The sequence below is a fragment of the Grampus griseus genome, assembly GCF_964374135.1.
Source record: "Grampus griseus genome assembly, chromosome: 8".
NCBI lineage: Eukaryota > Metazoa > Chordata > Mammalia > Artiodactyla > Delphinidae > Grampus > Grampus griseus.
The window spans coordinates 100,067,008-100,091,050 of record NC_139002.1 but is presented as its reverse complement, the minus strand read 5'-3'; the positions used below and the strand labels follow the sequence as shown (position 1 = coordinate 100,091,050).

At 38.4% G+C, this 24,043-nt stretch overlaps 1 protein-coding gene across 1 annotated transcript; it reads right to left on the bottom strand.

Moving 5' to 3' along the window:
- Positions 1-5,031: 5,031 nt before the first annotated feature.
- On the bottom strand, positions 5,032-24,043 carry MS4A13 (membrane spanning 4-domains A13; the record flags this gene model as incomplete). The annotated part of the gene is made up of 6 exons (XM_082660118.1): positions 5,032-5,145; positions 8,507-8,602; positions 17,278-17,397; positions 18,343-18,399; positions 21,931-22,071; positions 23,987-24,043. 6 exons carry the CDS (start codon positions 24,041-24,043, stop codon positions 5,032-5,034), a joined length of 585 nt encoding a protein of 194 aa, XP_082516244.1.

The window sequence follows — 24,043 nt, the reverse complement described above, 5'->3', positions numbered from 1 at the left end:
GCTGAATTACCAGGTTAGAATTCTCTACTAAATTCCTAGTCTCATATTTCCAACTTCCTAATAAATGTTTCTACGTAGATTGTCCAAAAGCACCTCAGATAAAGAACAATCCAATGTAAATTCATCATTTTCCTGTAAAGCTTTTCTTTCCCCTCTATTCCAGCTAACTCCCAAACCCCAGCACTGGTGTCACTTGCAAATATAACCAATGTCCAAATCCTGTTGATTTTCTCTTCCACGTACATGTCCAGTGTTTCCTCCTTGTCTTCATCTCCCACTATTCGAGTTGTAATATGCATCATCTCTCCTCTAGAAAACTGCAGTTATTGTCTAACCTACATAACCCATGTTTAGAGTAACAGCCACCTCAGATCCTCCGCATTCCAGCTACAAGGAACTAACCAAAAGCCTGATGATGCTTCTGTGTTTCCACAGTGGGCCACCACGGACAGGCTGAAATTCCAATGCCTTAGCGTGTCATTCAAATTGTATCATATTCTCCCCTTGTCTACTGTGTAGCCTCGCTTCCCACCTTCTCTTCAACAGACACCATGGTTCATCTTCATCAAACTACTTGCCGTGCTACAAATACGCCGTGCTTTCTTCCTTTGGTTAGCACAGGTCAAGTTGCCATTGCACTATGAAGTCATTTTGCCTAAATCTCTAGTTTTGAATGAGTCTCACTGTCTGGTAAGTAGGGAGATACCATTATCAGACATTAGAACGCGCGTGTGTGTGTGTGTGTGTGTGTGTGTGTGTGTGTGTGTGTGTGTGTGTGTGTGTGTGTGTGTGTGTGTGTGTGTGTGTGTGTGTGTGTGTGTGTGTGTGTGTGTAGCATTAATCTATTTTCCTTTTTCATTCAATTTCAGAGGCTGGCTCTTAATTTTTTTTTTTTTTTTGCGGTACGCGGGCCTCTCACCGCTGTGGCCTCTCCCGTTGCGGAGCACAGGCTCCGGACGCGCAGGCTCAGCGGCCAGGGCTCACGGGCCCAGCCGCTCCGCGGCATGTGGGATCTTCCCGGACCGGGGCACGAACCCGCGTCCCCTGCATCGGCAGGCGGACTCTCAACCACTGCGCCACCAGGGAAGCCCGACATCTCTACTTTAATATCTCATAGTTATCTCAAACTCAACTTATTCTGAATGGAATTTATCACTTTATTCAATCCCGTTGTGTCTTCTACATTTTGTATCACTGCAGGTGTCACCCAATCGAGAAATGGGGGGGGGTCATTTTAGATTCTTTTTCCCTTTGTACCTTATGTTTAATCAGTCAACAAAACTAAAACTTATCCTTTTTCCACTGCTTGTCTGAGTCACTGCTGTAGTTATCCATTACTCTCACACACACTCTAGTTGCTCTTATCAAATTTGTCCTTTCTAATGCATTTCTGTCTATTTAATACTTTTTCAAGTATAAATCCAAGCTTATCATTTCCCTCCTTAAAAGCTCTTCGGGGGGGGACTTCCCTGGTGGTGCCGTGGTTAAGAGTCCGCCTGCCAATGCAGGGGACACGGGTTCTAGTCGTGGTCTGGGAAGATCCCACATGCCATGGAGCAACTAAGCCCGTGTGCCCCAACTACTGAGCCCGCGCTCTAGGGCCCACAAGCCACAACTACTGAAGCCCACATGCCTAGAGTCCATGCTCACAACAAGAGAAGCCACCGCAATGAGAAGCCTGCGCACCAAAACGAAGAGTAGCCCCCACTCACTGCAACTAGAGAAAGGCTGCGCGCAGCAACGAAGACCCAACACAGCCAAAAATAAATAAATTTATTAAAAAAAAAAAAAGCTCTTCAGTGGTCTCCCCGTCTGCGAGGTACAGTTCAACACTTTAGTCATCGTCTTTGATGATTTGACTCTATCATCTGGTCTCTTCCTACTTGTCCAACTTTCACTCTTAACCTATTCCTCCCTGTTATTATGTTTTAATGATAACATATTTATTTTAGCTACTGGAATATACTACGATCTTTTTCACATTTCTGTTTTTGCATGAGCTAATCTTTCTATTCCAAATGTCTGCCCACCTTGCAATCTGCCTGGTAAACTATGATTAATCCCCTGCTCAGAGGTCACATTCTTCGTAAAACTTTATTCCTTATTTCCCAATAGAAGGCTCATTATCTTTTCTGTGCTACTTTTCTCATACTTCTGTTAATACATGTATCACACTGCAGTACTGATTTGTCACCTGTTTGTTTCCTCCCTTAAAATAAAAACTCTTCGTGATGAAGCACCTTATTACTTTTTGATACGCCAAAGTTTAATATATTCATTGGCACACGGTGGACACTCAATTAATGTATGTAAGCTAAGCTTAACATTCTTAGAACCACAAAAACTTAATTTGTATTATTAGATAACAATTGATGAAACCTCTTGAGAGACAAGGCAGAAAATGAACAAATAAGAAACAGCAGCACATTTAAAGGAGAGCTACACACATTCACTGGCATGAGTCATATTGCTGAGCAAGGCTTTCTGAAGTTCTTTTCTACATATGAAGAAAGGATGAATCTGAATTCACAACAGATCCTTGGGACATTTTCCTTAGTATGGAAAAGCAGCCTGTTTGCTTTGAAAAGTAATAGAACAGGTGATCCAAGCAATGAGAAGAAATAAGAAGGGGGAATGAAAGGGAAGAAAGAACAGCAGAGACTTTCAGGGCAGAAAGGAACTTTAATGAGAGGAGCAGTCAATGAAGGGACTGAATTGGATGACTTCTGATTCCTACTTTGCTCAGGTAGCTAGCTCAGGTAGAAGGACTCAGACTGAAATGTACTCTTTACGTGTAGAGGCATAAATTATTTAAAATTCTCCTGAGAATGATATAATATCATGCTCCACGCCTGTGTAGCTTGTACTCTAAAGACAGTCGCAAATCTTTTTTTTATGGTCTCTTACAAAAGCTCCATTAGGAAGAGGTGACAGCTCTTCAGAGTACCTGGAAAATAAATTCTTCCTTGTAATAATATTTAATTAGGGAAAAGCTTTCCAGTTGGAGCCTACAAAAATATGTGTGAAGAATTTTCTGAAATACTGAACAGAAAAATTCAACTTGTTTTGTATTTTCTCTTGCACAAAATCTGTGGACTTCGTAGCAGCCTTGTTACACAGATATATCATCAGGGCTCACATCAGGTAAGAGCACCGGGAAAATTCTCACATTTCTAAGGTTTTTTTTTTTTGTTCTGTTTTGCGGTACACGGGCCTCTCACTGTTGTGGACTCTCCCGTTTCCGAGCACAGGCTCCGGACACGCGGGCCCAGTGGCCATGGCTCATGGGCCCAGCCGCTTCGCGGCATGTGGGATCTTCCCGGACCGGGGCACGAACCTGCGTCCCCTGCATCGGCAGGCGGACTCCCAACCACCGCGCCACCAGGGAAGCCCCTCTAAGGTTTTAAAAAGCACTCTCAGCTTCCTCTGTAACAGTTGTATGATCATCTTCACTTTTGTGACACTGAAAAAAAAATTAACTTCTTATAAATCACATTATGATTCCTAAAATCATACATGTAGTAAGTACTTAGTTTTTAAAAAATATAAGCAATACTGATGTTTATAGAATAAAACGTTAAAGTGCCATCTGTCCTCTTTCTGTTCCATCTCTACCTCAACCCACTCTCTTACTTGCTACTGAACCACTTGTAACTTTTGGTACACTTCCAGACTTTTTTTTTTTTTTTTTTTGGTACGCGGGCCTCTCACTGTTGTGGCCTCTCCCGTTGCGGAGCACAGGCTCCGGATGCGCAAGCTCAGCGGCCATGGCTCACGGGCCCAGCCGCTCCGCAGCATGTGGGATCTTCCCGGACCGGGGCACGAACCCGTGTCCCCTGCATCGGCAGACGGACTCTCAACCACTGCGCCACCAGGGACGCCCCCTCCGACTTTTTTTTTTTTCCCTCCCAGACTTTTATAATAAAATATTTATGGTCTTCTGCAACATGAACAGATGCCGGCACCCCAAAAGTCACCTTGTCGTGACATTCCCAATTATTACCCATTCCTTCCCTTGAAAGTAATGCCGTTTTGACTTTTAGGTAATCAATCCTGTCTTTTCTTTCTAATTTTACCAACAGCTTCCATCCCTCCCTAAACATTATAGTGTAGCTTTAGTTTTGCCTGATTTCAAACTTCCTATGAATGGAATAAAAAAGTATGCGTTCTTTTGAATTTGCCTTTCAATATTCAACATTATATATATGAGATTGATCTATGCTGTTAAGTGTAGTTATTGCTCATTTTAATTTCTATGTAGAATTGTTTTCTCAATATATTCACCTCTCACTGAATGCATTTCCACTTTGGGACCATTATGAATAATACTGATATATATGTTTATTTTTTTCCCTGGAAGTATATCTTGCTACATGTGTACACACATTTCTGTTGGGTATATATAACAAGGACTGAAATTACTGATCGGGTATGCACAGCTTAACCTTCAGTAAATAATGCCCCAAAGATTTTCAAAGTTGTTGCAGTAATTTATATGCCAATTAGGAGTGTGTGAGAAATTTCTTTTATCCATAGTCATTACCATCACTTAGAACTGTACTTTGAAAGTTAGTCATTCTGTTAGGTACTTAACATCTCATTGTAGTTTTATTTTAATGTTATTTTTGAAATGGCTGGATTTACGTCTGATGCTTTGCTATTTTCTGTATGTCTCATGTCTTTTATGTTCTTCCTTGTTTTTTTTTTAAATTAAATACTTTCTGTGTATTATCTTAACTTTGTTAATTTTATTTTGCTATAATTTTGGGAATTTTCTTAGTCACTGGTCAGGGATTACAATATGCATTTTAACTTATCACAATCTGCTTCAGAGGAATGCTAATTTAATTCCAGTAAAATACAGAAACTTTGTTCACATGTAGCTGTATTCCTTCCCCTTCCTCTGTGCCTTTGTAATCTTTGTGTATGTCTTTATTTCACCTTCATTTTTGAAGGATAGTTTTAAAGGATATAGAACTCATGCTTGACTGTTTTTTTCCTCCAGTACTTGAACATAACATCCTCCTACCTTTAGGCCTCCATTCTTTCTGATGAGTCAGCTGTTATTGTGGTGACACTGCACATGAAGTCATTTTTCTCCTGCTGCTTTCGAGATTTTCTTTTATCCATTTGGCTCTGAGGCATCTAGGAGTGAGTCGTTTTGTGTTTATTCTAACTGGAGCTCACTGAGCTTCTTAGATGGATAGAATAGAATTTTTCTTCAAATTTGGGAAATTTTGGGCCATTACTTCTTCAAGTTTTTTTCTTGTCCCCCCCACCTTCTGGTATTCTCATTATGCATATGTTGGTGCACTAGATGGTGTCCCCCAAATCTCAGAGGCTCTGCCCATTTTTGTTTTCTGTTCTTCAGACTGGATGATCTATATTGGTCTATCATGTTTGCTGATTTTGCTTTCTGTCAGCTCAGATTTGCTCTTGAGCTCCTCTAGTGGGTTTTTCGTTTCAGTAACTGCATTTTTAAATTCCAGAATTTCCATTTGGTGCTTTTAAATAATTTCACTCTCTTTTATTGATATTCTTATTTATTAAAAGATTAACAGCTTCATTGAGGCATAACTGATATACAAAGAACTGCCTATATTTCATGTGTACTATTTGATATATACAAACAGTGATACCATTGCCACAATCAAGGTAATAGACATTGACTCTCTTATTTGATGAGTCATTGCGTCATCCATTAATTCTTTAAACATGTTTTCCTTTAATTCTTTGAAGTCTTTCTTTGTGAAGTCCAACATTTGTTCTCCTGTCACCTCAAAAAAACTGTATCTATTGATGACTTTTTTTTTCAAGTGTACGGGACACTATTGCCTGTCCTTTGCATGTCAAATGTTGTTGTTGAAAAATGAATATTTTAGATAACATATTTTAGTGACTGGATTCTGATTGCCTCAGCTTCCCTCTGGAGTGGTTGTTATTGCTTTCCTTTGTGACCTGCCTGTACTAATTCTAGTGGAGTCTGTGTCCCCTGCAGTGTGTTGGCCTCTGATATGTCTGCTTACTTTTTTCTAGTTTTTAATTATTGTTTTTATTTTTAACACTGGTCTCCTAGGGTTCTCCCCTGGGTCAGAATAAGTGGTCAGCCAATGACTGCTTAGAGGTCATGCTTAAACACCTTGTTATGGGCTGAACTGTGTTTCCTCTCAAGTTCATGTTAAAGTCCTAACCTCCAGTGCCTCAGAATGTGACTGTATTTGGAGACAGGGTCTTTAAAGCAGTAATGAAGTCATAATGAAGTCATCAGGGTGGGCCACAATCCAATATGATTGATGTCCTTATAAGAAGAGGGGATTAGGACACAGACACACACAGAGGGAAGACCGTGTGATGACACAGAGAGAAGAAAGTCATCCAAGAGGCAAGGAAAGAGGCCTCTGAAGAAACCAACACTTGCCAACACCTTGATCTTAGAATTATTCCAGCTTCCAGAATTGTGAGAAAATAAGTTTCTGTTGTTTAAACCATCCAGTCTGTGGTAGTTTGTTATGGCAGCCCCAGCAAAGTAATATACATCTTAAGCTAGTCAGACTACCACACTTTGTCAACGAATCAGTAGAGCTTAAGGAAGGTATTCAAAGTTTAGGCCATTTGTAAGTCTGTCACGGCTTTTATTTTGTGTTTGCGAGGCCTCTTATTCAGCCAGGAGTGAGAGCTTCCTGGGGCCCTCTCCAGTCTCCTTAGTGCATGCCCACTCTCACCCAAATTTGTAATATTCCAGGCCACAAGGGATAAATAGGGTACTATCAAGGCCCACTTTGGCTACCTTTTTCTCAGAATCTCCCTGTTAAGTTTCTGGCTGGTTGCCAATTTCTTGCCTCAACAAATATCGCAATCTTAGTTAGGCTAGGTGTTATATTGGCTTTTCCAGATTGTCTGCAAAGGAGATCATTATTGTTTTAATACCCCTGGTCATAAAACTTTCTTTGCTCTGCTCCAAATAAAATAAGCCCTCTCCAGCAGTGGTCCTCACAGTCTGACTCACCCAGGTAAACTTCTGCAAAAAGGAACCTGGGGCTGAGGGGGCAAGCTGGAAGGAACTAGAGCCGCTCCAAGCTAAAATGTCACAGACATCCACTGTTCTTACCCAAGGTTCAGTAACTTTTCCTAAACAAACACTTCTCAATTTGTTATATTCTTTGGTAAATTTCCAGAATCTTTAAAAGGTCGTTTATTGACAATTTTGTCCAGTTTTTTTTTTTTTTTTTTTTTTTTTGAGGTACACGGGCCTCTCGCTGTTGTGGCCTCTCCCGTTGCGGAGCACAGGTTCCGGACGCGCAGGCTCAGTGGCCATGGCTCACGGGCCCAGCTGCTGCGCGGCACGTGGGATCTTCCCAGACCGGGGCACGAACCCGTGTCCCCTGCATCGGCAGGCGGACTCTCAACCACTGCGCCACCAGGGAAGCCCTATCCAGTTTTATAATTTCTTTTTAGGGAAATCTGCCATGTCCTCACCCAGCCATTCTGGAAGCCCCACCATTCCCTTTTCTTAGAAAATCCTTTTTCATGTAGTCTCATTGTTACTTATGCACTTCAGTTAGTCTCTGCTCAGAGGGTCTTCCCTTACCATCCTATGTAAAATAATCTTTGTCTTACCTCCTTACTGTGTTTTGTTTTACTCTACAACACTTTTCCGCTTCCTGAAATTATTATATATTTGTTTGTTTATTGTCTTTCTCTCCCATTGGAGTGCAGGCTGCTTGATGGCTGGGATGTTGTTTTGTTAATCACTGCAACCTGAGTGCCTATTACACTGCCTAGTAAATAACAGGCCCTCCATAAGTATTTGTGAAAGAATGAATGAGTGTTAGATATCTCGCTTTTTTAAGGTTGAGAGGAAACGTCTCATCAACTTTTGTGGGATTGTGAATTAACACAGCATTTTGGGATGTTATTAAACTTGCAATTACACTTCTAGGAAGCAACCACCTACAGACATTACTAGCCTTGTATGCAAAGATATATGTAGTGGGATGTTCACTGCATCATTGTTTGTAACTTAAACTGGAAAGAAGTTAAATATGCAGCAGCAATAAAGGAAATGTTAAAATAAATACTAAGGAAAACTATGATGCTATTAAAAGGCATTGTTTACATATGCTTACAATGGAAAGATGTTTATGATAGCTGAGGAAAAAAGCATGTAACAAAATAAGATGATCACACAATTAGTAAGAAAGAAAAGTGTGTGTATGTGTGTGCATGCCTTTTTGTACAGATTTTGATATGTGAGCATGATGGGGACTATATTAAGAGGAGAACAACATTTTACTCTACAATTTTTTTACATTTTAATATTCAGTTTCACATGTTACTTTTGTAATTTTATAAACAAAAAAGAAAAAATTTAAAAAGTAAATATTATCACAAATTCTATTTTTATTAGTTCCAACCATATTGCATCAGAACACTTCATCTCCTCCTAGAGTGTGCTTACTAGAAATCTACATCTCTAGATCTGCCAGAGGGTTACATCAAAACTTACCAAACCAACACAGCCGAAGATCGTGTATGTGAAAGCAATACACAATTCCAAGGGGTAGAGGCCCAGTAAAACACGTGAAATTTCTCTCCCAAGTTTCTGAAACCAGAAAATAGGGAGACATCTTGCATTATCATCTTTTGTAAAAATTAGAACAATTTTTTTATTGAAGTATAATTTACAATGTTGTCTTAGTTTCAGGTATACAGCACAGTGCTTCAGTTATATATGCATATATGTGTGTGTGTGTGTGTGTGTATATATATATATATATATATTCTTTTTCAGATTCTTTTCCCTTATAGGTTACTACAGAATATTAAGTGCAGTTACCCATGCTACACAGTAGGTCCTTGTTGGTTATCTACTTTATATTTAGTAGTGTGTATACATCAATCCCAAACTCCTAATTTATCCTTCACCCCCTCCCTTTCCGCTTTGGTACCATAAGTTTGTTTTCTCTGTCTGTGAGTTTATTTCTGTTTTGTAAATAAGTTCATTTGTATCTATTGAGATGATCGTATAGTTTTTACTCTTTAATTTGTTAATATAATGTGTCACACTGATTGATTTGTGGATATTGAAAAATCCTTGCATCCCTGGGATAAATCCCACTTGATCATGGTGTATGATCCTTTTAATGCATTGTTGGATTCAGTTTGCTAGTATTTTGTTCAGGAGTTTTGTGTCTATGTTCATCAGTAATATTGGCCTGTAATTTTCTTTTTTTGTGTGGTATCTTTATCTGGTTTTGGTATCAGGGTGATCATGGCCTCAAAGAGTGAGTTTGGAAGTGTTCCTTCCTCGGCAATTTTTTGGAATAGTTCCAGAGGATTAGGTGTTAACTCTTCTCCAAATGTTTCGTAGAATTCACCTGTGAAGCCATACGGTCTTGGACTTTTGCTTATCGTAAGTTTTAAAATCACAGTTTAATTTCAGTATTTGTAATTGGTCTGCTCATATTTTCTATTTCTTCTTGGTTCAATCTTTGGAGATTGTACCTTTCTAAGAATTTGCCCATTTCTTCTTGGTTGTCCATTTTATTGGCATTTAGTTGCCTGTAGTAGTCTCTTATGGGCCTTTGTATGTCTGTGGTGTCAGTTTTAACTTCTCCAATTTTCTAATTTTATTGATCTGGGGCCTCTCCTCTTTTTTCTTGTGTCTGGCTAAAGGTTTATCAATTTTGTTTATCTTTTCAAAGAATCAGCTTTTCATTTCATTGATCTTTTCTATTGTTTTCTTAGTCTCTATTTCATTTATTTCTGCTCTAATGTTTATGATTTCTTTCCTTCTACTAACTTTGGGTTTTGTTTGTTCTTCTTTCTCTAGTTGCTTTAGGCATAAGGTTAGTTGTTTGAGATTTTTGTTTCCTGAGGTAAGTTTGTTTCACTATAAACTTTCCTCTTAGGACTGCTTTTGCTGCGTCCTATAGGTTTTTTGGATCGTCATGTTTTTGTTTTCATTTGTCTCTAGGATTTTTTTTTATTTCCTCGCATTTCTTCAGTGATCTGTTGGTTTAGTAGCATATTGTTTAGCCTCCATGTTTGTGTTTTTTGCAGTTTTTTTCTTGTAGTTTATTTCTAATCTCATAGCCTTGTGATTAGAGAAGATGGTTGATATGATTTCAATTTTCTTAAGTTCACCGAGGCCTGCTTTGTGGCCCAGCATGTGATCTCTCCTGGAGAATGTTCCACGTGCACTCGAAAAGAATGTGTATTCTACTACTTTTGGATGGAATGATCTATAAATATCAGTTAAGTCTGTCTGGCCTAATGTGTCATTTAATGTTCATGTGTCTGGCCTGTTTCCTTATTGGTTTTCTGTCTGGGTGATCTGTCCATTGATGTAAGTGGGGTGTTAAAGTCCCCCACTATTATTGTGCTACTGTCAATTTTTCCTTTTATGTCTGTTAACATTTGCCTTATACATACTGAGGTGCTCCTATGTTGGGTGCATGTATTATATATTTACAATTGTTGTATCTTCTTCTTGGATTGATCCCTGGATCATTACGTAGTGTCCTTCTTTGTTCCTTGTAACTGTCTTTAGTATAAGTCTATTTTGTCTGATATAAGTATTGCTACTCCAGCTTTCTTTTGAGTTCCATTTGCATGGAATCCCTTTTTTCCATACCCTCACTTTCAGTCTGTATGTGTCTCTAGATCTGAAGTGGGTCTCTTGTAGACAACATATATACAGGTCTTGTTTTTGTATCCATTCAGCCAGTCTATTTCTTTTGGTTGGACCATTTAATCTGCTTACATTTAAGGTACTTATTGATATGTTTGTTCTTATTGCCATTTTGTTAATTGTTTTGGATTTGTTTTTGTAGGTCTTTTTTTGTTTTGTTTCCTCTTTTGTTCTCTTCTTTAGCATTATGTTTGGATTCCTTTTTCTTTTTTGTGTGTATATGTATTATACATTTTTGGTATAGCAGTCTATGTATATATCCACGATTGTTTTAAATTGCTCACCTCTTAATTTCCAGTGCATTTAAAATATCCTCTATTTGTACTTTCTTTCTCTCACAATTACTAGTTTTGATATCATATTTGTGTGTGGATGATTTCCTACTTTTACTGTATGTTTGCCTTTACCAGTGAGCTTTCCCATTTTGTAATTTTCTTGTTTCTAGTTGTGGCCTTTTCTTTTCTGCCTAGACAAATTCCTTTAGCCTTTGTTGTAAAACACATTTGGTGGTGTTGAATTCTTTTAGCTTCTGCTTGTGTGTAAAGCTTTTGATTTATCCATCAGATGTGAACAAGAGCCTTGCTGGGTAGGGTATTCCTGGTTGTAGGTTTTTCCCTTTCATCACTTTAAATACATCATGCCACTCCCTCCTGTCCTGCTGAGTTTCTCCTGAAAAATCAGCTGATAGCTTTACAGGAATTCCCTTGTATGTTATTTGCTGCTTTCCCCCTGTTGCTTTTAATATTTTCTCTTATCTTTACTTTTTGTCAATTGATTACTATGTGTCTTGGCATGTTCCTCCTTGGGACTCTCTGCGCTTCCTGGACTTGGGTGACTGCTTCCCTTCCCACTTTAGGGAAGTTTTCAGCTATTATCTCTTCAAATATTTTCTCAGGCCCTTTCTCTTTCTCTTTTCCTTCTGGGACCCCTATAATGCAAATGTTGGTGCATTTGATGTTGTCCCAGAGGTCTCTTAAACTGTCATTTCTTTTCATTCTTTTTTCTTTTTTCCTTTCTATGGCAGTGATTTCCACCAACCACTCTGTCTCCCAGCTCACTGAACCGTTCTTTTGCCTTATTTATTCTGCTTTTGATTCCTTCTAGTATGTTTTTCATTTCAGTTATTATATTCTTCAACTCTGTTTGGTTGTTCCTTGTATTTTCTTTGTTAAAAACTTCTTGTAACTTTTCCCTCTGTACATACTTTCCCTGAGTTTTTGGATCATACTTACAATCATTATTCCGAACTACTTCTTGTGTGACTGCTTATCTCCACTTCACTTAGTTGTTCTTCTGGGGTTTTATCTTGTTTCTTCCTCTGGAGCGCACTCCTTTGCTGTCTCATTTTGTTTAAATTTCTATTTGTATTTTTATGTACACGGTAGGTTAGTTACATTTATCGACCTTGGAGAAGTGGCCCTCTGTAGGGCATGTCCTATGTATCCCAGCAATACACTCCCCTCTCATCATCCAAGGGCCAGGGGCCAGCTGGTCCCAGTGTAGTTTCTGATCTGTGTTGTGGAGTCATTTCTGCAGGCTGCAGAATCATAGTTTTCTTGCTTCTGGTGTCTGCCACCTAGTGTGTTAATAAGCTGGTTTAGAGGCTTGTACAGGCTTCCTGGCAGGAGGGGCCAGTGCCTGCCCACTGTGGGGTGGAGCTGGCTCTTGGCCCTCTGGTGGGCAGGACTGTGTCAAGGGGCATGTCTAGACGTGGCTGTAGGCTCAGGATGTCTTTAGGCAGCCTGTCTGCAGGTGGGTGGGGCTGTGGCCCCCGCCTAGTTAGTTGTTTGGCCTGAGGCATGCCAACACTGGAGCCTACAGGCTGTTCAGTGGGGCCAGGCCTTGGCACTAATGACCAAAGCAAGATGTTGCCTAGAGCAGCGCTCATGCAGATGAATACTCCCTGATATGTCTGCCACCCGCTTTTATGACCCCAGAGTGAGCCACAGACACTCCCTGCTTACCGAAGAGACCCTCTACGACCAGCAGGTAGGTCTGGCCCAAGCTCCTGTGAAGTCACTGCCTTTAACCTGGGTCCTGGTGCATGCAAGGCCTTGTGTGTGCCCTCCAAGAGTGGAGTCTCTGTTTTCCTTAGTCCTGTGGAGTTCTTGCAATCAGGCCCCACTGGCCTTGAAAGCCAAATGCTCTGGGGGCTCCTCCTCCTGATGCCAGACCCCGAGGCTGGGGAGCCTGATGTGGGGCTTAGAGCTCTCACTGCTGTGGGAGAACTTCTGTGATATATTTATTCTCCAGTTTGTGGGCCACCCACCTGGGTGGTATGGGATTTGCCTATATTACGAGTGTGCCCCTCCTGCTGTCTCGTTGTGGTTTCTTCTTTATGTCTTTTGATGCAGAATATCTTTTTTGGTAGGTTCCACTCTTTTTTATCGATGGGTGTTCAGCAGTTAGTTGTGGTTTTGGTGTGCTTGTGAGAAGAGGTGAGCTCACGTTTTCTATTCTGCCATCCTGTCTCCTCCAAGTTTTAAGATACCTAAAAGATCTTGGAAACTGTCTTTAAGATGTGTAGTTATGGTAGAGGTCTGTAGTGAGGTCCAGTCTTGAGCCAAGTCACAGCACCAAGAGAAGTGCCCAGTCCTTATGCAGTTCTCTCAGCTAAGAACCCAGGCAAACCTGAAGAAGCAGAGAGGAAGCACATGGAGATCGGCCCTCTGCCCAGATTGTGGAAAAGCCCAGAGGGCACACTGCCCTCACTTGCATTGTTATCTTTAGTAAGTGCAGATATGGTCATGGAAGGAGCTCCTAATGTGAGAGTCAAGGAAAAGGGAAACAGAAGAATAAATAAGCCTCTTTCACCGTTTGACTTCCGCAGGCATTCCTACGCCTGTGTCTTCTGCTTCGCTTTCCTAGCTTTCATTCCCCCAGTTCATTATCTACAGCTTTTATTCTTGATCTTCATCACTCAGCCGTCTTGTCTCAATTCTTGCAACGCTTCATCCTCATTCTCTTCGCTAGAGTCTCTGGCACAGCTCACTATCCAAACTCTTCAGTCAACAGGATTTGGCTATTCTGTCTCCAATGATAAGAGGGCTACCAGGAGATTTTATCAAGCGATTCTCATCATTAAAACAGCCATTATTAATTACAAACTTACTTAAATTTACGTGTGTAAAAAGCTCACACAGAAACTGCTATAGTATCAGATGGAAGAATGAATAAATTCAAAAAGAGAAACATTTCACTCGGAAGTATAAGGCGATTGTGATTTCTGGGATAAATAAAGCAGATCCTTTTTGTTGCTGTTGGAAAGGTACTTTCAACTACATATGAGGATGATGATTTGGTACTAAGCCTGAAAATAAATGTAGCTTCTGTGCTGGCTGTGGAAAGACAAGAATGATATTCTGACCTAGAAAGAATAACATCATAATTCTCTCTCCTTCAATTCCTTCATCTTCCCCCCTTTTTCTGTTGGGTTTATTTAATGTCTTTTATATGCAAGAAATTATTAGGTGGTAGAGATTAGATGGTAAGAATGAAATGACAAAAAATTCCTGATTTCTCAGTTTATATTCAATAGAAAATATAGAAAGATAATATAAGGTAACATATGATAAGGTTAAAGATGTCCAAATGGATAAGAACTTGATCAACAATTATACAGGACAGGACACTCACCTTAAGCCATTCATATCTAGGAAGGCTTTGTAAAGAGGTAGGACCTTTGAAATAAAGACTAAGAAAAATGAAGGAGGAAAGCAATATTCTAGGCAGCTTTAGTTTACTTGTTTCTTTGTAACCTATTTTGTTTCAGAAAGAATTTAATAACATAAATTAAGAGTGTGGGGCTTCCCTGGTGGCGCAGTGGTTGAGAGTCTGCCTGCCGATGCAGGGGACGCAGGTTCGTGCCCCGGTCTGGGAGGATCCCACATGCCGCGGAGCGGCTGGGCCCATGAGCCATGGCTGCTGAACCTGTGCTCCGCAACAGGAGAGGCCACAATAGTGAGAGGCCCGCGTACCGCAAAAAAAAAAAAACAAAACAAAAAAACGGTAAAAAGAGTGTGACAAAATACTCAAGAAATGGAGACATTAAAAAAACCAATAATAAGGCTAAATTATATATCACATGACCTACAGTTTGATAATGTGAGCAAAAAACTGAATGCAAGAATGAACATAACATTTTTTGAGAAAATGATAAAGCAAGTTTAATTCAGGTAAAGTGTTCATTCATGATGATATTAACAGGAAGATAAAGAAAAGACTGTAGGGAGTTTGAAATGGCAAAGTAAAGAATTCTCATTTAATTTTACTGACAGAAACATAATCATAGCATTTTAGGTGGGAAGTACTTGTGACCTCTTAGTTGGCAAGACTGTAAAAAGTAATTTTGCCCACACTCCGTAATTTATGTGTGTTAGTGTTATTCTCAGACAAACTCTTCCCCTGAAAGTGGCAAGTTGTGTGCCAGAGAAGTTCAAATAGGAAAAGAACAGAAAGAGTGACTGAGTTCTCAACACATAACTTTAGCCTCTGAATCCAGCTTAAGTCAGTAAGTGTCCTTTTCTGGGAAGTCAATTTGGGCTGTATTTCTTGTCACAACCAAAAGATCCCTAATTAATAAAAATTTAAGTAAATGATAAACAGTACTTGGCAATTGGGAAGACAGTGAAAAGATAAGGGTGAGGATTACATCAAGGTTTTGAGCCTAGGACACTGAAATAAGGGAGTCTTGCAGTACAGTACTTTTGAGGAGGTAAACATTTTCCACTGTATATACTTTGAGTTTGAGATGATGATGACAGAAGCATATCCAAGTAGAAAAGTCATGAGAACATTAGAACAACAGGCTTGGAGTTTGGGAGAGACAGAGCAGTTAACGAATAGATATGTGATAGCATCTTCTCCGTTACACATAAAGAAACTAAAGAACAGGGAAGTTAAGAAACTTGTCCAAGGGGTCACACAGTTAGTGAATATGAAAGGTAGTATCTGAACAAAGGCAGTCTAGCTCTGGATTTATTGTATGAGAAGTATTTTTCAGAGGCATGAACTTCTGGGGATAGCTGAACTTTCCTGAGAACACTGATAACTTGATGAGTTTGTGGATTTCACCAAGCCACTTGTTTATGTTAGAAAGCTGGCATATGAAAAATCTTGTAAAATATTGGTTGCCTTAGAAAATGTAGGTATATAAGTCTATAAGGCCTCTAGGAAAAGACAGTATATAAATTCATTTTGTGTAACTGATCACAGCAAACGAAGCTGAAACTTGTGTTTGGGAGATTGTGAAATTGATCATTAGTACTGAGTTCATGTCAGACAAATACAGTGTACAATGGTTTGTAATACTGTTTGCAAAGGTAAGTCTTGGCAATTGTGCCATATTATCTTAAACTAAGATGATAAGCTTATGAGTAAGAGTGGTAAGCTAAAATAACTTGAAACAATTCTATACTTACTAATTCCACCCCTCCCTATCTCTGCCCCTGAAATAAGAATTGAAGACACGTAGATTGGATTTCCAGGGCAAATGAAACATTTTCTTACAATTTACAGGGAAAATCTGATGCATGCTTATTTAAATCAATACATCATTCATGACAGACAATCTGTTTGGAGGTATTGCTGCATCTTCTCTCATCATCTTATTGTCTTCTAGGCTTTTGTTCTCCATGTTTGGATTCCTTCATCTAATGGTCCCCTTTATAATATACTGCAGGTATGGAGAGAGGGTCTATAGCGGAGGAGAAGGAAGTTTATCCCTCATCTAGAATGAGCCTTCTACTCAGAATTATTTTGAGTTAAAATTTCAAATTGTCATTTGTTTTATTCTGTTGTTCAGTAACAAAGAGGAGCTCCACTCCAATCCCTTCTCAATTTAAATGGAAGATTTTTATAATTATTGCTGAAGTCTTTTGCAGCACTAATATTCTGTTATTCGGAATTTAAAGTCAACACAACTGAAATAAATCTACTGTAATATCAGTAAAGATATTCACATTTACTGGAGAACGTTACTATCTTAAAAAGAAATATAGTTATTTTTCTGGTACAAAGTATGTGATTGGATGTTTAATTAAATGGAAGCAAGGCAGATTCATACACATTTGGCATTTGAGGACTTAAAGCAAAATTCATGTGAGAACAAAAATAGGCTATACATGAAAATATCTATGTTAAACCAGAAATGAGTAGCTGTATACAATTCCAACTACTATACGCACCAACAGCAGAATTCTTTTGTTGATTTTGGGGAATGGTTTTAACGTCTAGGATTACACTTTTCTTTCATTAAGAGAATCATCCTAATGTGTGTATACATATATGTATACATACACATGTATGTATATATATATCCTACTATATATATAACTTATCACTGAAGTCTTCAAATTTTTTACTTTATTTTAATTGGGCATGTCAAGATTTCAAACATCCTATTAACATTTACAAAAAAATATGTTAGAGTTATTTTTGAATTAAAACTTTCAATCAAGAGCTTACTACTAAATCAAAGAATTTCATGGGGGCCAAAAAAAGCCTTATTTTACCTTCTCACGCTTCAAAACCTCTGAAAAGAATAATTTTGAAATTAAGATGTTCCTATAGAATTGGTCACTTACCGCTTGTCCGTAATTCCTATACGACACAGACTCAAAAGAAGACAACTCCATTACTGTTAGAACCACTGCAATAACTGCAACAATTATGCCTAAGATGTTCATGATCATAGTACATGTAAGCTGAAAAGAAGACATAGGGTTATGATACTCAGAATAAACAACTTGGTTAAACAGTTTGTATTGCTGAAAAAAAAATCTAGTTAAAACTTTGATCCAGTTTCTGAAGCTTTAGAAGTGTTGGTATATTTGCCATCAGAGTAAAACCTTTTTCTGTTTTATAAGAAACCCAGTTAATTTGGAGGAAACATTGAAATATCATCACACCAATAAGCGTCACTCTTCCATTTGGGCTCAAAAGTATTATATTTTACAATCTTCTGAGTCAGTTGGAAGAAACGCTTATAATATATGATTTGAACAAAAGGAGTTCCACTGTAAAACGAAAAAAAAGATGAAAAATGACTGCTTGTAGAAACATGCCAAACAGGATTCAATGAATTTTAATCCTGGGTTTTCATTCTCTAGGGAAATCCATCAATAGCTTTGGATATTAGTTTTTTATCTGTACAATTATGAGAGCAGATTAATTAATTTCTAAGGTATCTTTTAGCTCTAAGATTCCTTCCCAATATCTTTCCACCTGTACTACAGATGGATCTTTATTCTGAACAGATTTTCTATTTTGCTGCAAGGTTCAACTGTGTTCCCAAACTGGAGTTAGGAAAATGAAGTTTTACAGCAGAATCATGTCTATATATAAAGGCATTAGGTGCTATTAAATTATTTTCTAATGGTAAAATTCACACAATGTTAAAAGAAAGTAGAACACCAAACCAAAAAAAACCTCCACACTTAAACTTAGAAACCTTTATATAATATGATTGTAACTAATACAGCATGTTTGTCTACATTCAATTATATGCTCCTAGATTTTCTATTAATTCCTTCATTTATTTTACAGGTAGGGTAGATTCCTTCACTGTTTAATGCCCACTGTCTTTTCACTAAAACCTACTTAGCTTTGTGACAAGTGATTTCTAGGGTACCGTAAACATTTTAACTTACCAGGCGTGGAGATGGATGCCTTGCTACTCTTATTATGGAGACTCCTGAAGTGATAAACTGGATATAAAAACATATATTTATAAATACTCATTGACAATGCTCATCAACTTAAAAAATATTTTTAATAACTCGCTCTTCTAAGTCAATTATTTTTAGAATATTAAGAGTAAAAAAATATAAAGAGGTTTCAGTGGAAGAGGTGAGGACAAGTTTGTATCATATAGTAATGAAGACAACAGTATGGTCACTCATAACAGAAACGCATAGGGGACAGTGGGCATAATTCAGACAGTGGGTTGTGGAATATGCCAAAGACGACGGGCGCAGTCCTGGACCAGGGACCAAGCTTGCTTATATCTGCGCGTGCTTTCTGAACTCATTCGATTCTTACTTCTAATGCTGTACTTCCTATTGAGATGCTGTCACTGATTATAATTACTGTGTATGAAACCAGATGTAAAAAAGTAGTCCCTGAATCTATTCCGGATGGCGTCTGTACAAAATACATCTCTTAACTGAGACTGTAGCCACTATTAGCCTAACAGCTGCTATTCATGTTTCTGCGTTCGTTTTGTTCAAAAGAGGTTCCATCATTTCATACCAGGCTACTTTGTCTATTTCCCGGAAGTGTAAAGCTATGTCATATGGTTTGAATGTGGGCTGCACAATCCCTGTGAAATATTCCTTTTGTCTTATCTGTTTCAGTGGTTTTGACAAAGATCTAAGTCAAAGGCTAATTTGTGGAAAAACAGCATTCATACTCTACACCACATACGGGAAGACCACACTTGACGCTTACGAATTACTCAAGGATAACAAGTCTACACGCTCAGCCCTTCATTCTGGAGCAAAATTGAGATTTCTAAGAAGGTACACAGTGAAGGTAAGAACTAGCTCAGAATACAAAGTGAAAATACCTTGCGAATTTTAAACTATGCTAACTAGATTACCAAACCACGTGCTTTACAAAATGCCTTTCAAAGTTTGTGACCTAAATGAGAAGGTTTGCATTGGATTATATTTAATTGAAATTTTAGACAACTTAATCTAGAAGCTAACCATGCTATTTTTATAACATGAATGATTAAAAACATTGAAGGACAGGAATCATTTATCTGGATTTTATCTGCAAATTGACTATTTTTCTCCTATTAGTTTACAAGGCAATGCTTTGACACCTATAAGCCAATGCACAAAGGCAGTGGCTCTCCTAGAGGCCACTGCTTCCTTTATAGCCCTCTCAAAGGGTGGCCATCTTATCTCCTACTGCCCTTCCATCACCGGTTCTAAGCACGGGTAAGTGGTCTCCTCGCCCCTTACTGTTACTTCCAACCATTCTTTCTCCTCCAGCTTTGAATCAGATGTCACCAGATTCTATCACCCACTATCCCTTCTGGTTAAAGTTCTATCACCCAGTATCCCTTCTGGTTGAAGTCATCTACTGACCCCTTGGTCACTCTTCTATTTCTAGGTGATTTTAATTCTTTTCTAACCTTTTCTCTCACACCTCTTAATCCTTGGTAATTTCAGAGTATTACTTATACAATCTTTCTTATAACCTGGGCTTGTAATTCTTTGAATTTCTCTCCTCTAGTCCTTTGACTCTATCTTATCTCAGCCACTCACTCCCATGTTCATTCTCTTGTACTTATTTCAGTCAATAGGTGCAACACCTTCCACATCTCAATTTTAATGATCTCACGCTGTCCACCACCTCCCATCTTTCTAGCTCACAACCTGCAGTATTGCAACTCTAACAATCCTTTGACCCCCTCTGGAGCTATAATCTGAGCCCCTTACTTCTGTTATATTCTTTCCTTCACCAGCTTCAATCCCATGGTCAGCTATTAAAAACGCTCATTTTTATACACTCTCAACTCCTTTGCACCTTTCTTGTTTGGTCACAGTTGTATGGTTAAACCAAAATCTTGATTAAATGCAGTTGTCCTTCTTACTACATGCCTGTGTCCATCAGCTGAACATGGCCTGAGAAAGATGTACATAACCATCTTGACCCATCTCACTAGACAATCATGTTCTGAAAGCTTAAGTGAGTCCTTAATGCTGCATGAAAGTCTTACTACTTTTCCACAATCCATATGCTCTCTCTTGCTTTTCCTAGGTGACTACTTTCTATTCTCTTCTCTCTCCTCAAACAACCAATCCATTCTCCATTCACACGCTCAGATCATGATCTTGCTTCCTAAATTACTGAGATATTTGAGGTCATCAGAAGAAAAGTTCCACAAGCTCCCAACACCCGACTACCTACCTATAAAATTCGTCCTTTCTCTCTGGTCCCCTACCTTCCCTCCTGTTAACCTGCCTGGCCACTATTTACATTAGAGGTGGATAATTTTTTGTTGGGGGCTGTCTTGTGCATTAGAGGATGTTTAGCTGCGTCCTTGGCCTCTGCTTACTGGATGTACACCCACAGCTGTGAAAACCAAAAATGTCATCACCAAATGTCCTCTGAGGGGAAAAATCACCTCTAGTTGAGAACCACTGCTAGAGATCAACTGTCCATACTCCTAGCTATTTGTGTATTAAAATGCTTCATTTCTTGCCTACCCAAGTCCATGATTCTAATAATCCCTTCCTCCCCCCATTTATCTCATATATCATCAATTTTATCTCTTCTGGTTCAGTCCCTTCAGCAAAAGACATGAAACAACCTACTGAAACAAACAAGCAAACCCTGCCCTGACCCAAGTTTCCCTCAACTACTACCTCATTCCTCTATACCACATTACACCAAAGCCCTTAAAGGAGTTGTCTGTATTTGCTGACTAATTCCTCTCCTCTCATTATTTTTTATTTTTTAATTTTATTTCATTTTTTAAGTGTTTGGCCTCCCCCACGGCATGTGGGATCTTAGTTCCCTGAACAGGGATCGAACCCACGCCTCATGCATTGGAAGGCAGAGTCTTAACCACTGGACCGCTGGGTCTCTCTCATTATTTTTTAAACCAATTCCAATCAGGCTTTTGCCCCACCTTCCGATGATACTATTTGTCATGCTTAGTACTGGCCTCCATATTGCTAAACCCAATGGTCGATTCTCAGCCCTTGTCTTATTTGACAACATAACACGATTTAATATAGTTGATCTTTCTCTATTTCTTTGTTCACCTGGCTTTCAGGATGTCATACTCTACAGACTTTCCTACTACCTTATGGCTGTAAGAAACCACAGAAGAGTGCAGGTGATGACAAATTTAGAAAATTTGTGAGTATAGACTCATTGTGTGAGGAACCTAAGGTAAAGACCCTAAATATGAAAATTAACCATGCTAATGGAGATTATGCTTAAGATTCTGTCTTTCACACATCTAAGGACAATCCAACCTATGGTTGACATTGTGTATTCACTCCTATATCTACATCTCTTGTCATAGTACTGGTAAATTAAAGGTGCTTAAAAAGTACTTGTTGAAAAAAGAAATCTGATTTTGAATAAATTACCAACATGGGATTTAGTTACTTAGCTCTCCTGAAAATTTTGTTTAGAAACTGTTCCCTATGTCCCACTAGTGGCACGAATATTATTTACTGAATGATTAAATAATATAAATATATTCTACTTACAATAATTCCCCATACAGAACATCCTGTTTTGTAAGTTATAGGTTCATATGTCCCGAAGACTCCTTTAACTTGTCCTATATACAAAATCAATAGGAGATACCACATGAAAACACTAAAGATGGCAATCATAATCTGGATAGCCTATGAGAAGAGAATGCTATTAGTATCGAAACCATGTAAGTGATAACAGAATTCCAAAAAGTGCTGACTATGAGAAACATTCAACATTTTTTTTACAAAAGATGAAAGTAAAATAGAAATGCACTTAACTATGAAATTTCTGGATGGGTTAGTCCAAAAAGAGGGCCCTTACCAGGAAGTACTGAGGTTTACCAAATAGGAATCAGTCATACTTGGAGAATCAGACTGTTCAATAGTAATTCTGGTGAATCCTCCCATAGAAAAGTTGACAATCTGACTCTACTACTGGCTATCCTCCCCACCTAACAAGTAACGACGTGACAGGAGAATACTGAGGTTACTTCTTTTCCTTCAAGGCACATTTGGTATGGACCTTTTTTCACAAGCATGCTGAGGTGAGGTAGAGTCAACACAGAGATACAAAGAATACCCAAAGTAGACTTACTCGCACAAGGTCTTCCTATTGGTAGGGGAGAATTATTACTCAACTTTAATTTGTAAAAAGACAATTATCGTCCCAGTAAATATGTACCAGTAAATTTCTGAATTTATATGTAAACTGATATTTCAACTATGAATCACATTTTTAATTACTCTTTAAAAATTTCAGAGGATACATTATCTTCACTTTCATAAACTTTAATAGGTAGCTATTTAATGTTTTAACTTTAATGGTTCCAGTTCTTTGTAAAGCAAGTAATCTATGAAACACATAAATGCAATTGGCTCATATTAAAGGTATGTTTTAGAGAAATTTTTTTTCATAGAAAACCCACTTTTTGGGAGTAACAAACTTATGCATTTAGATTCAGATTTTAAGGTTTCCTCTGAATCAAATTTGGAAGAATGAAATTATTTTCAAAGTTTCTTTGGATCTGATTGGGAGAAAATCCTTTACTAGATCTCAAAATCCTTGAGAGCCTGGACTTTAGTTGTTCCACTGTTGTCAGCAGCCTCTAACATGGTGCCCAGCATAGAGCAGGCACCCAGTAAATACCTCTTGAACAAGCACGTCAGTACCAAGAACGTTAATTCCACATGAGTTTCTGTTAACTATAAAAGGAGTGAGTGGGCTTGAGAAATAGTGTCTACTTTTATATGGACTGCAGCTTTTCTATATAAAACTAAGAAATACCTAAGTAGCCAAATCTTGTAAAGGGCTCTTACAAGAAAGCAAGGCTGCTAGTATCTGGAGAAGGACAAAATGACTTTCCTCATTTAAAAAGTATTCTTAACCTAGAGCCAATGAATGGGTTCCAGGAGGTCATATGCTTCCCTTTCCACACACATAAATGAGTACAAAGGATTATGATATATATATGAGTCTGGGGAAGAGATGCAGAGCTTTCTTCCTGTGCCCAAGGAAGTCTGTGACTTGAAAGACCTTAAGAATCTCTGCTGAACAAGTCAGGTAGGAGACTTAGATAACTGGTCTATACAGTAGCCAAATTCAAAGGAGAAGTTCACATCCAGTGGGAAAAATTTTTTTCCCCCTCAGAAGTGACCTTTGAAATTCCTTGGTGTTTATTAAGAGAGCTAGATAAACTCTGTCTATACTTTAATAGAAAAGACAAATTAATAATAATAGTCCTACTGCATAGACATCAATATAGTAATTAAAAAGATCAGCGATACATCTCTCTCACAGTTAAAAAAATCTTTTTTTCTTTTATTACTTTTTTGATTTATCCATTGCTCTGTGTATATTGATTTAGTCAGTACACATATCTAAGCACATATCTGTTTATAAAGGGCAATGAGATCACATTTGTAGAAGGCTATCAATATTTTTTTAAAAACCCAAAAACGTTTACCCTTTTGACTTAACCAAATCTGCTGCTCTCCAGATTCAAGAATATTCCTCATTAAATAGAAATAATGCATCATCCTGAATTTAGTTAAAGTGAAGTCTTACCCCTAAAACAAGAGAATCTGCTGTAGAGACTTTTGAACAACACGCACATAGAGCCAT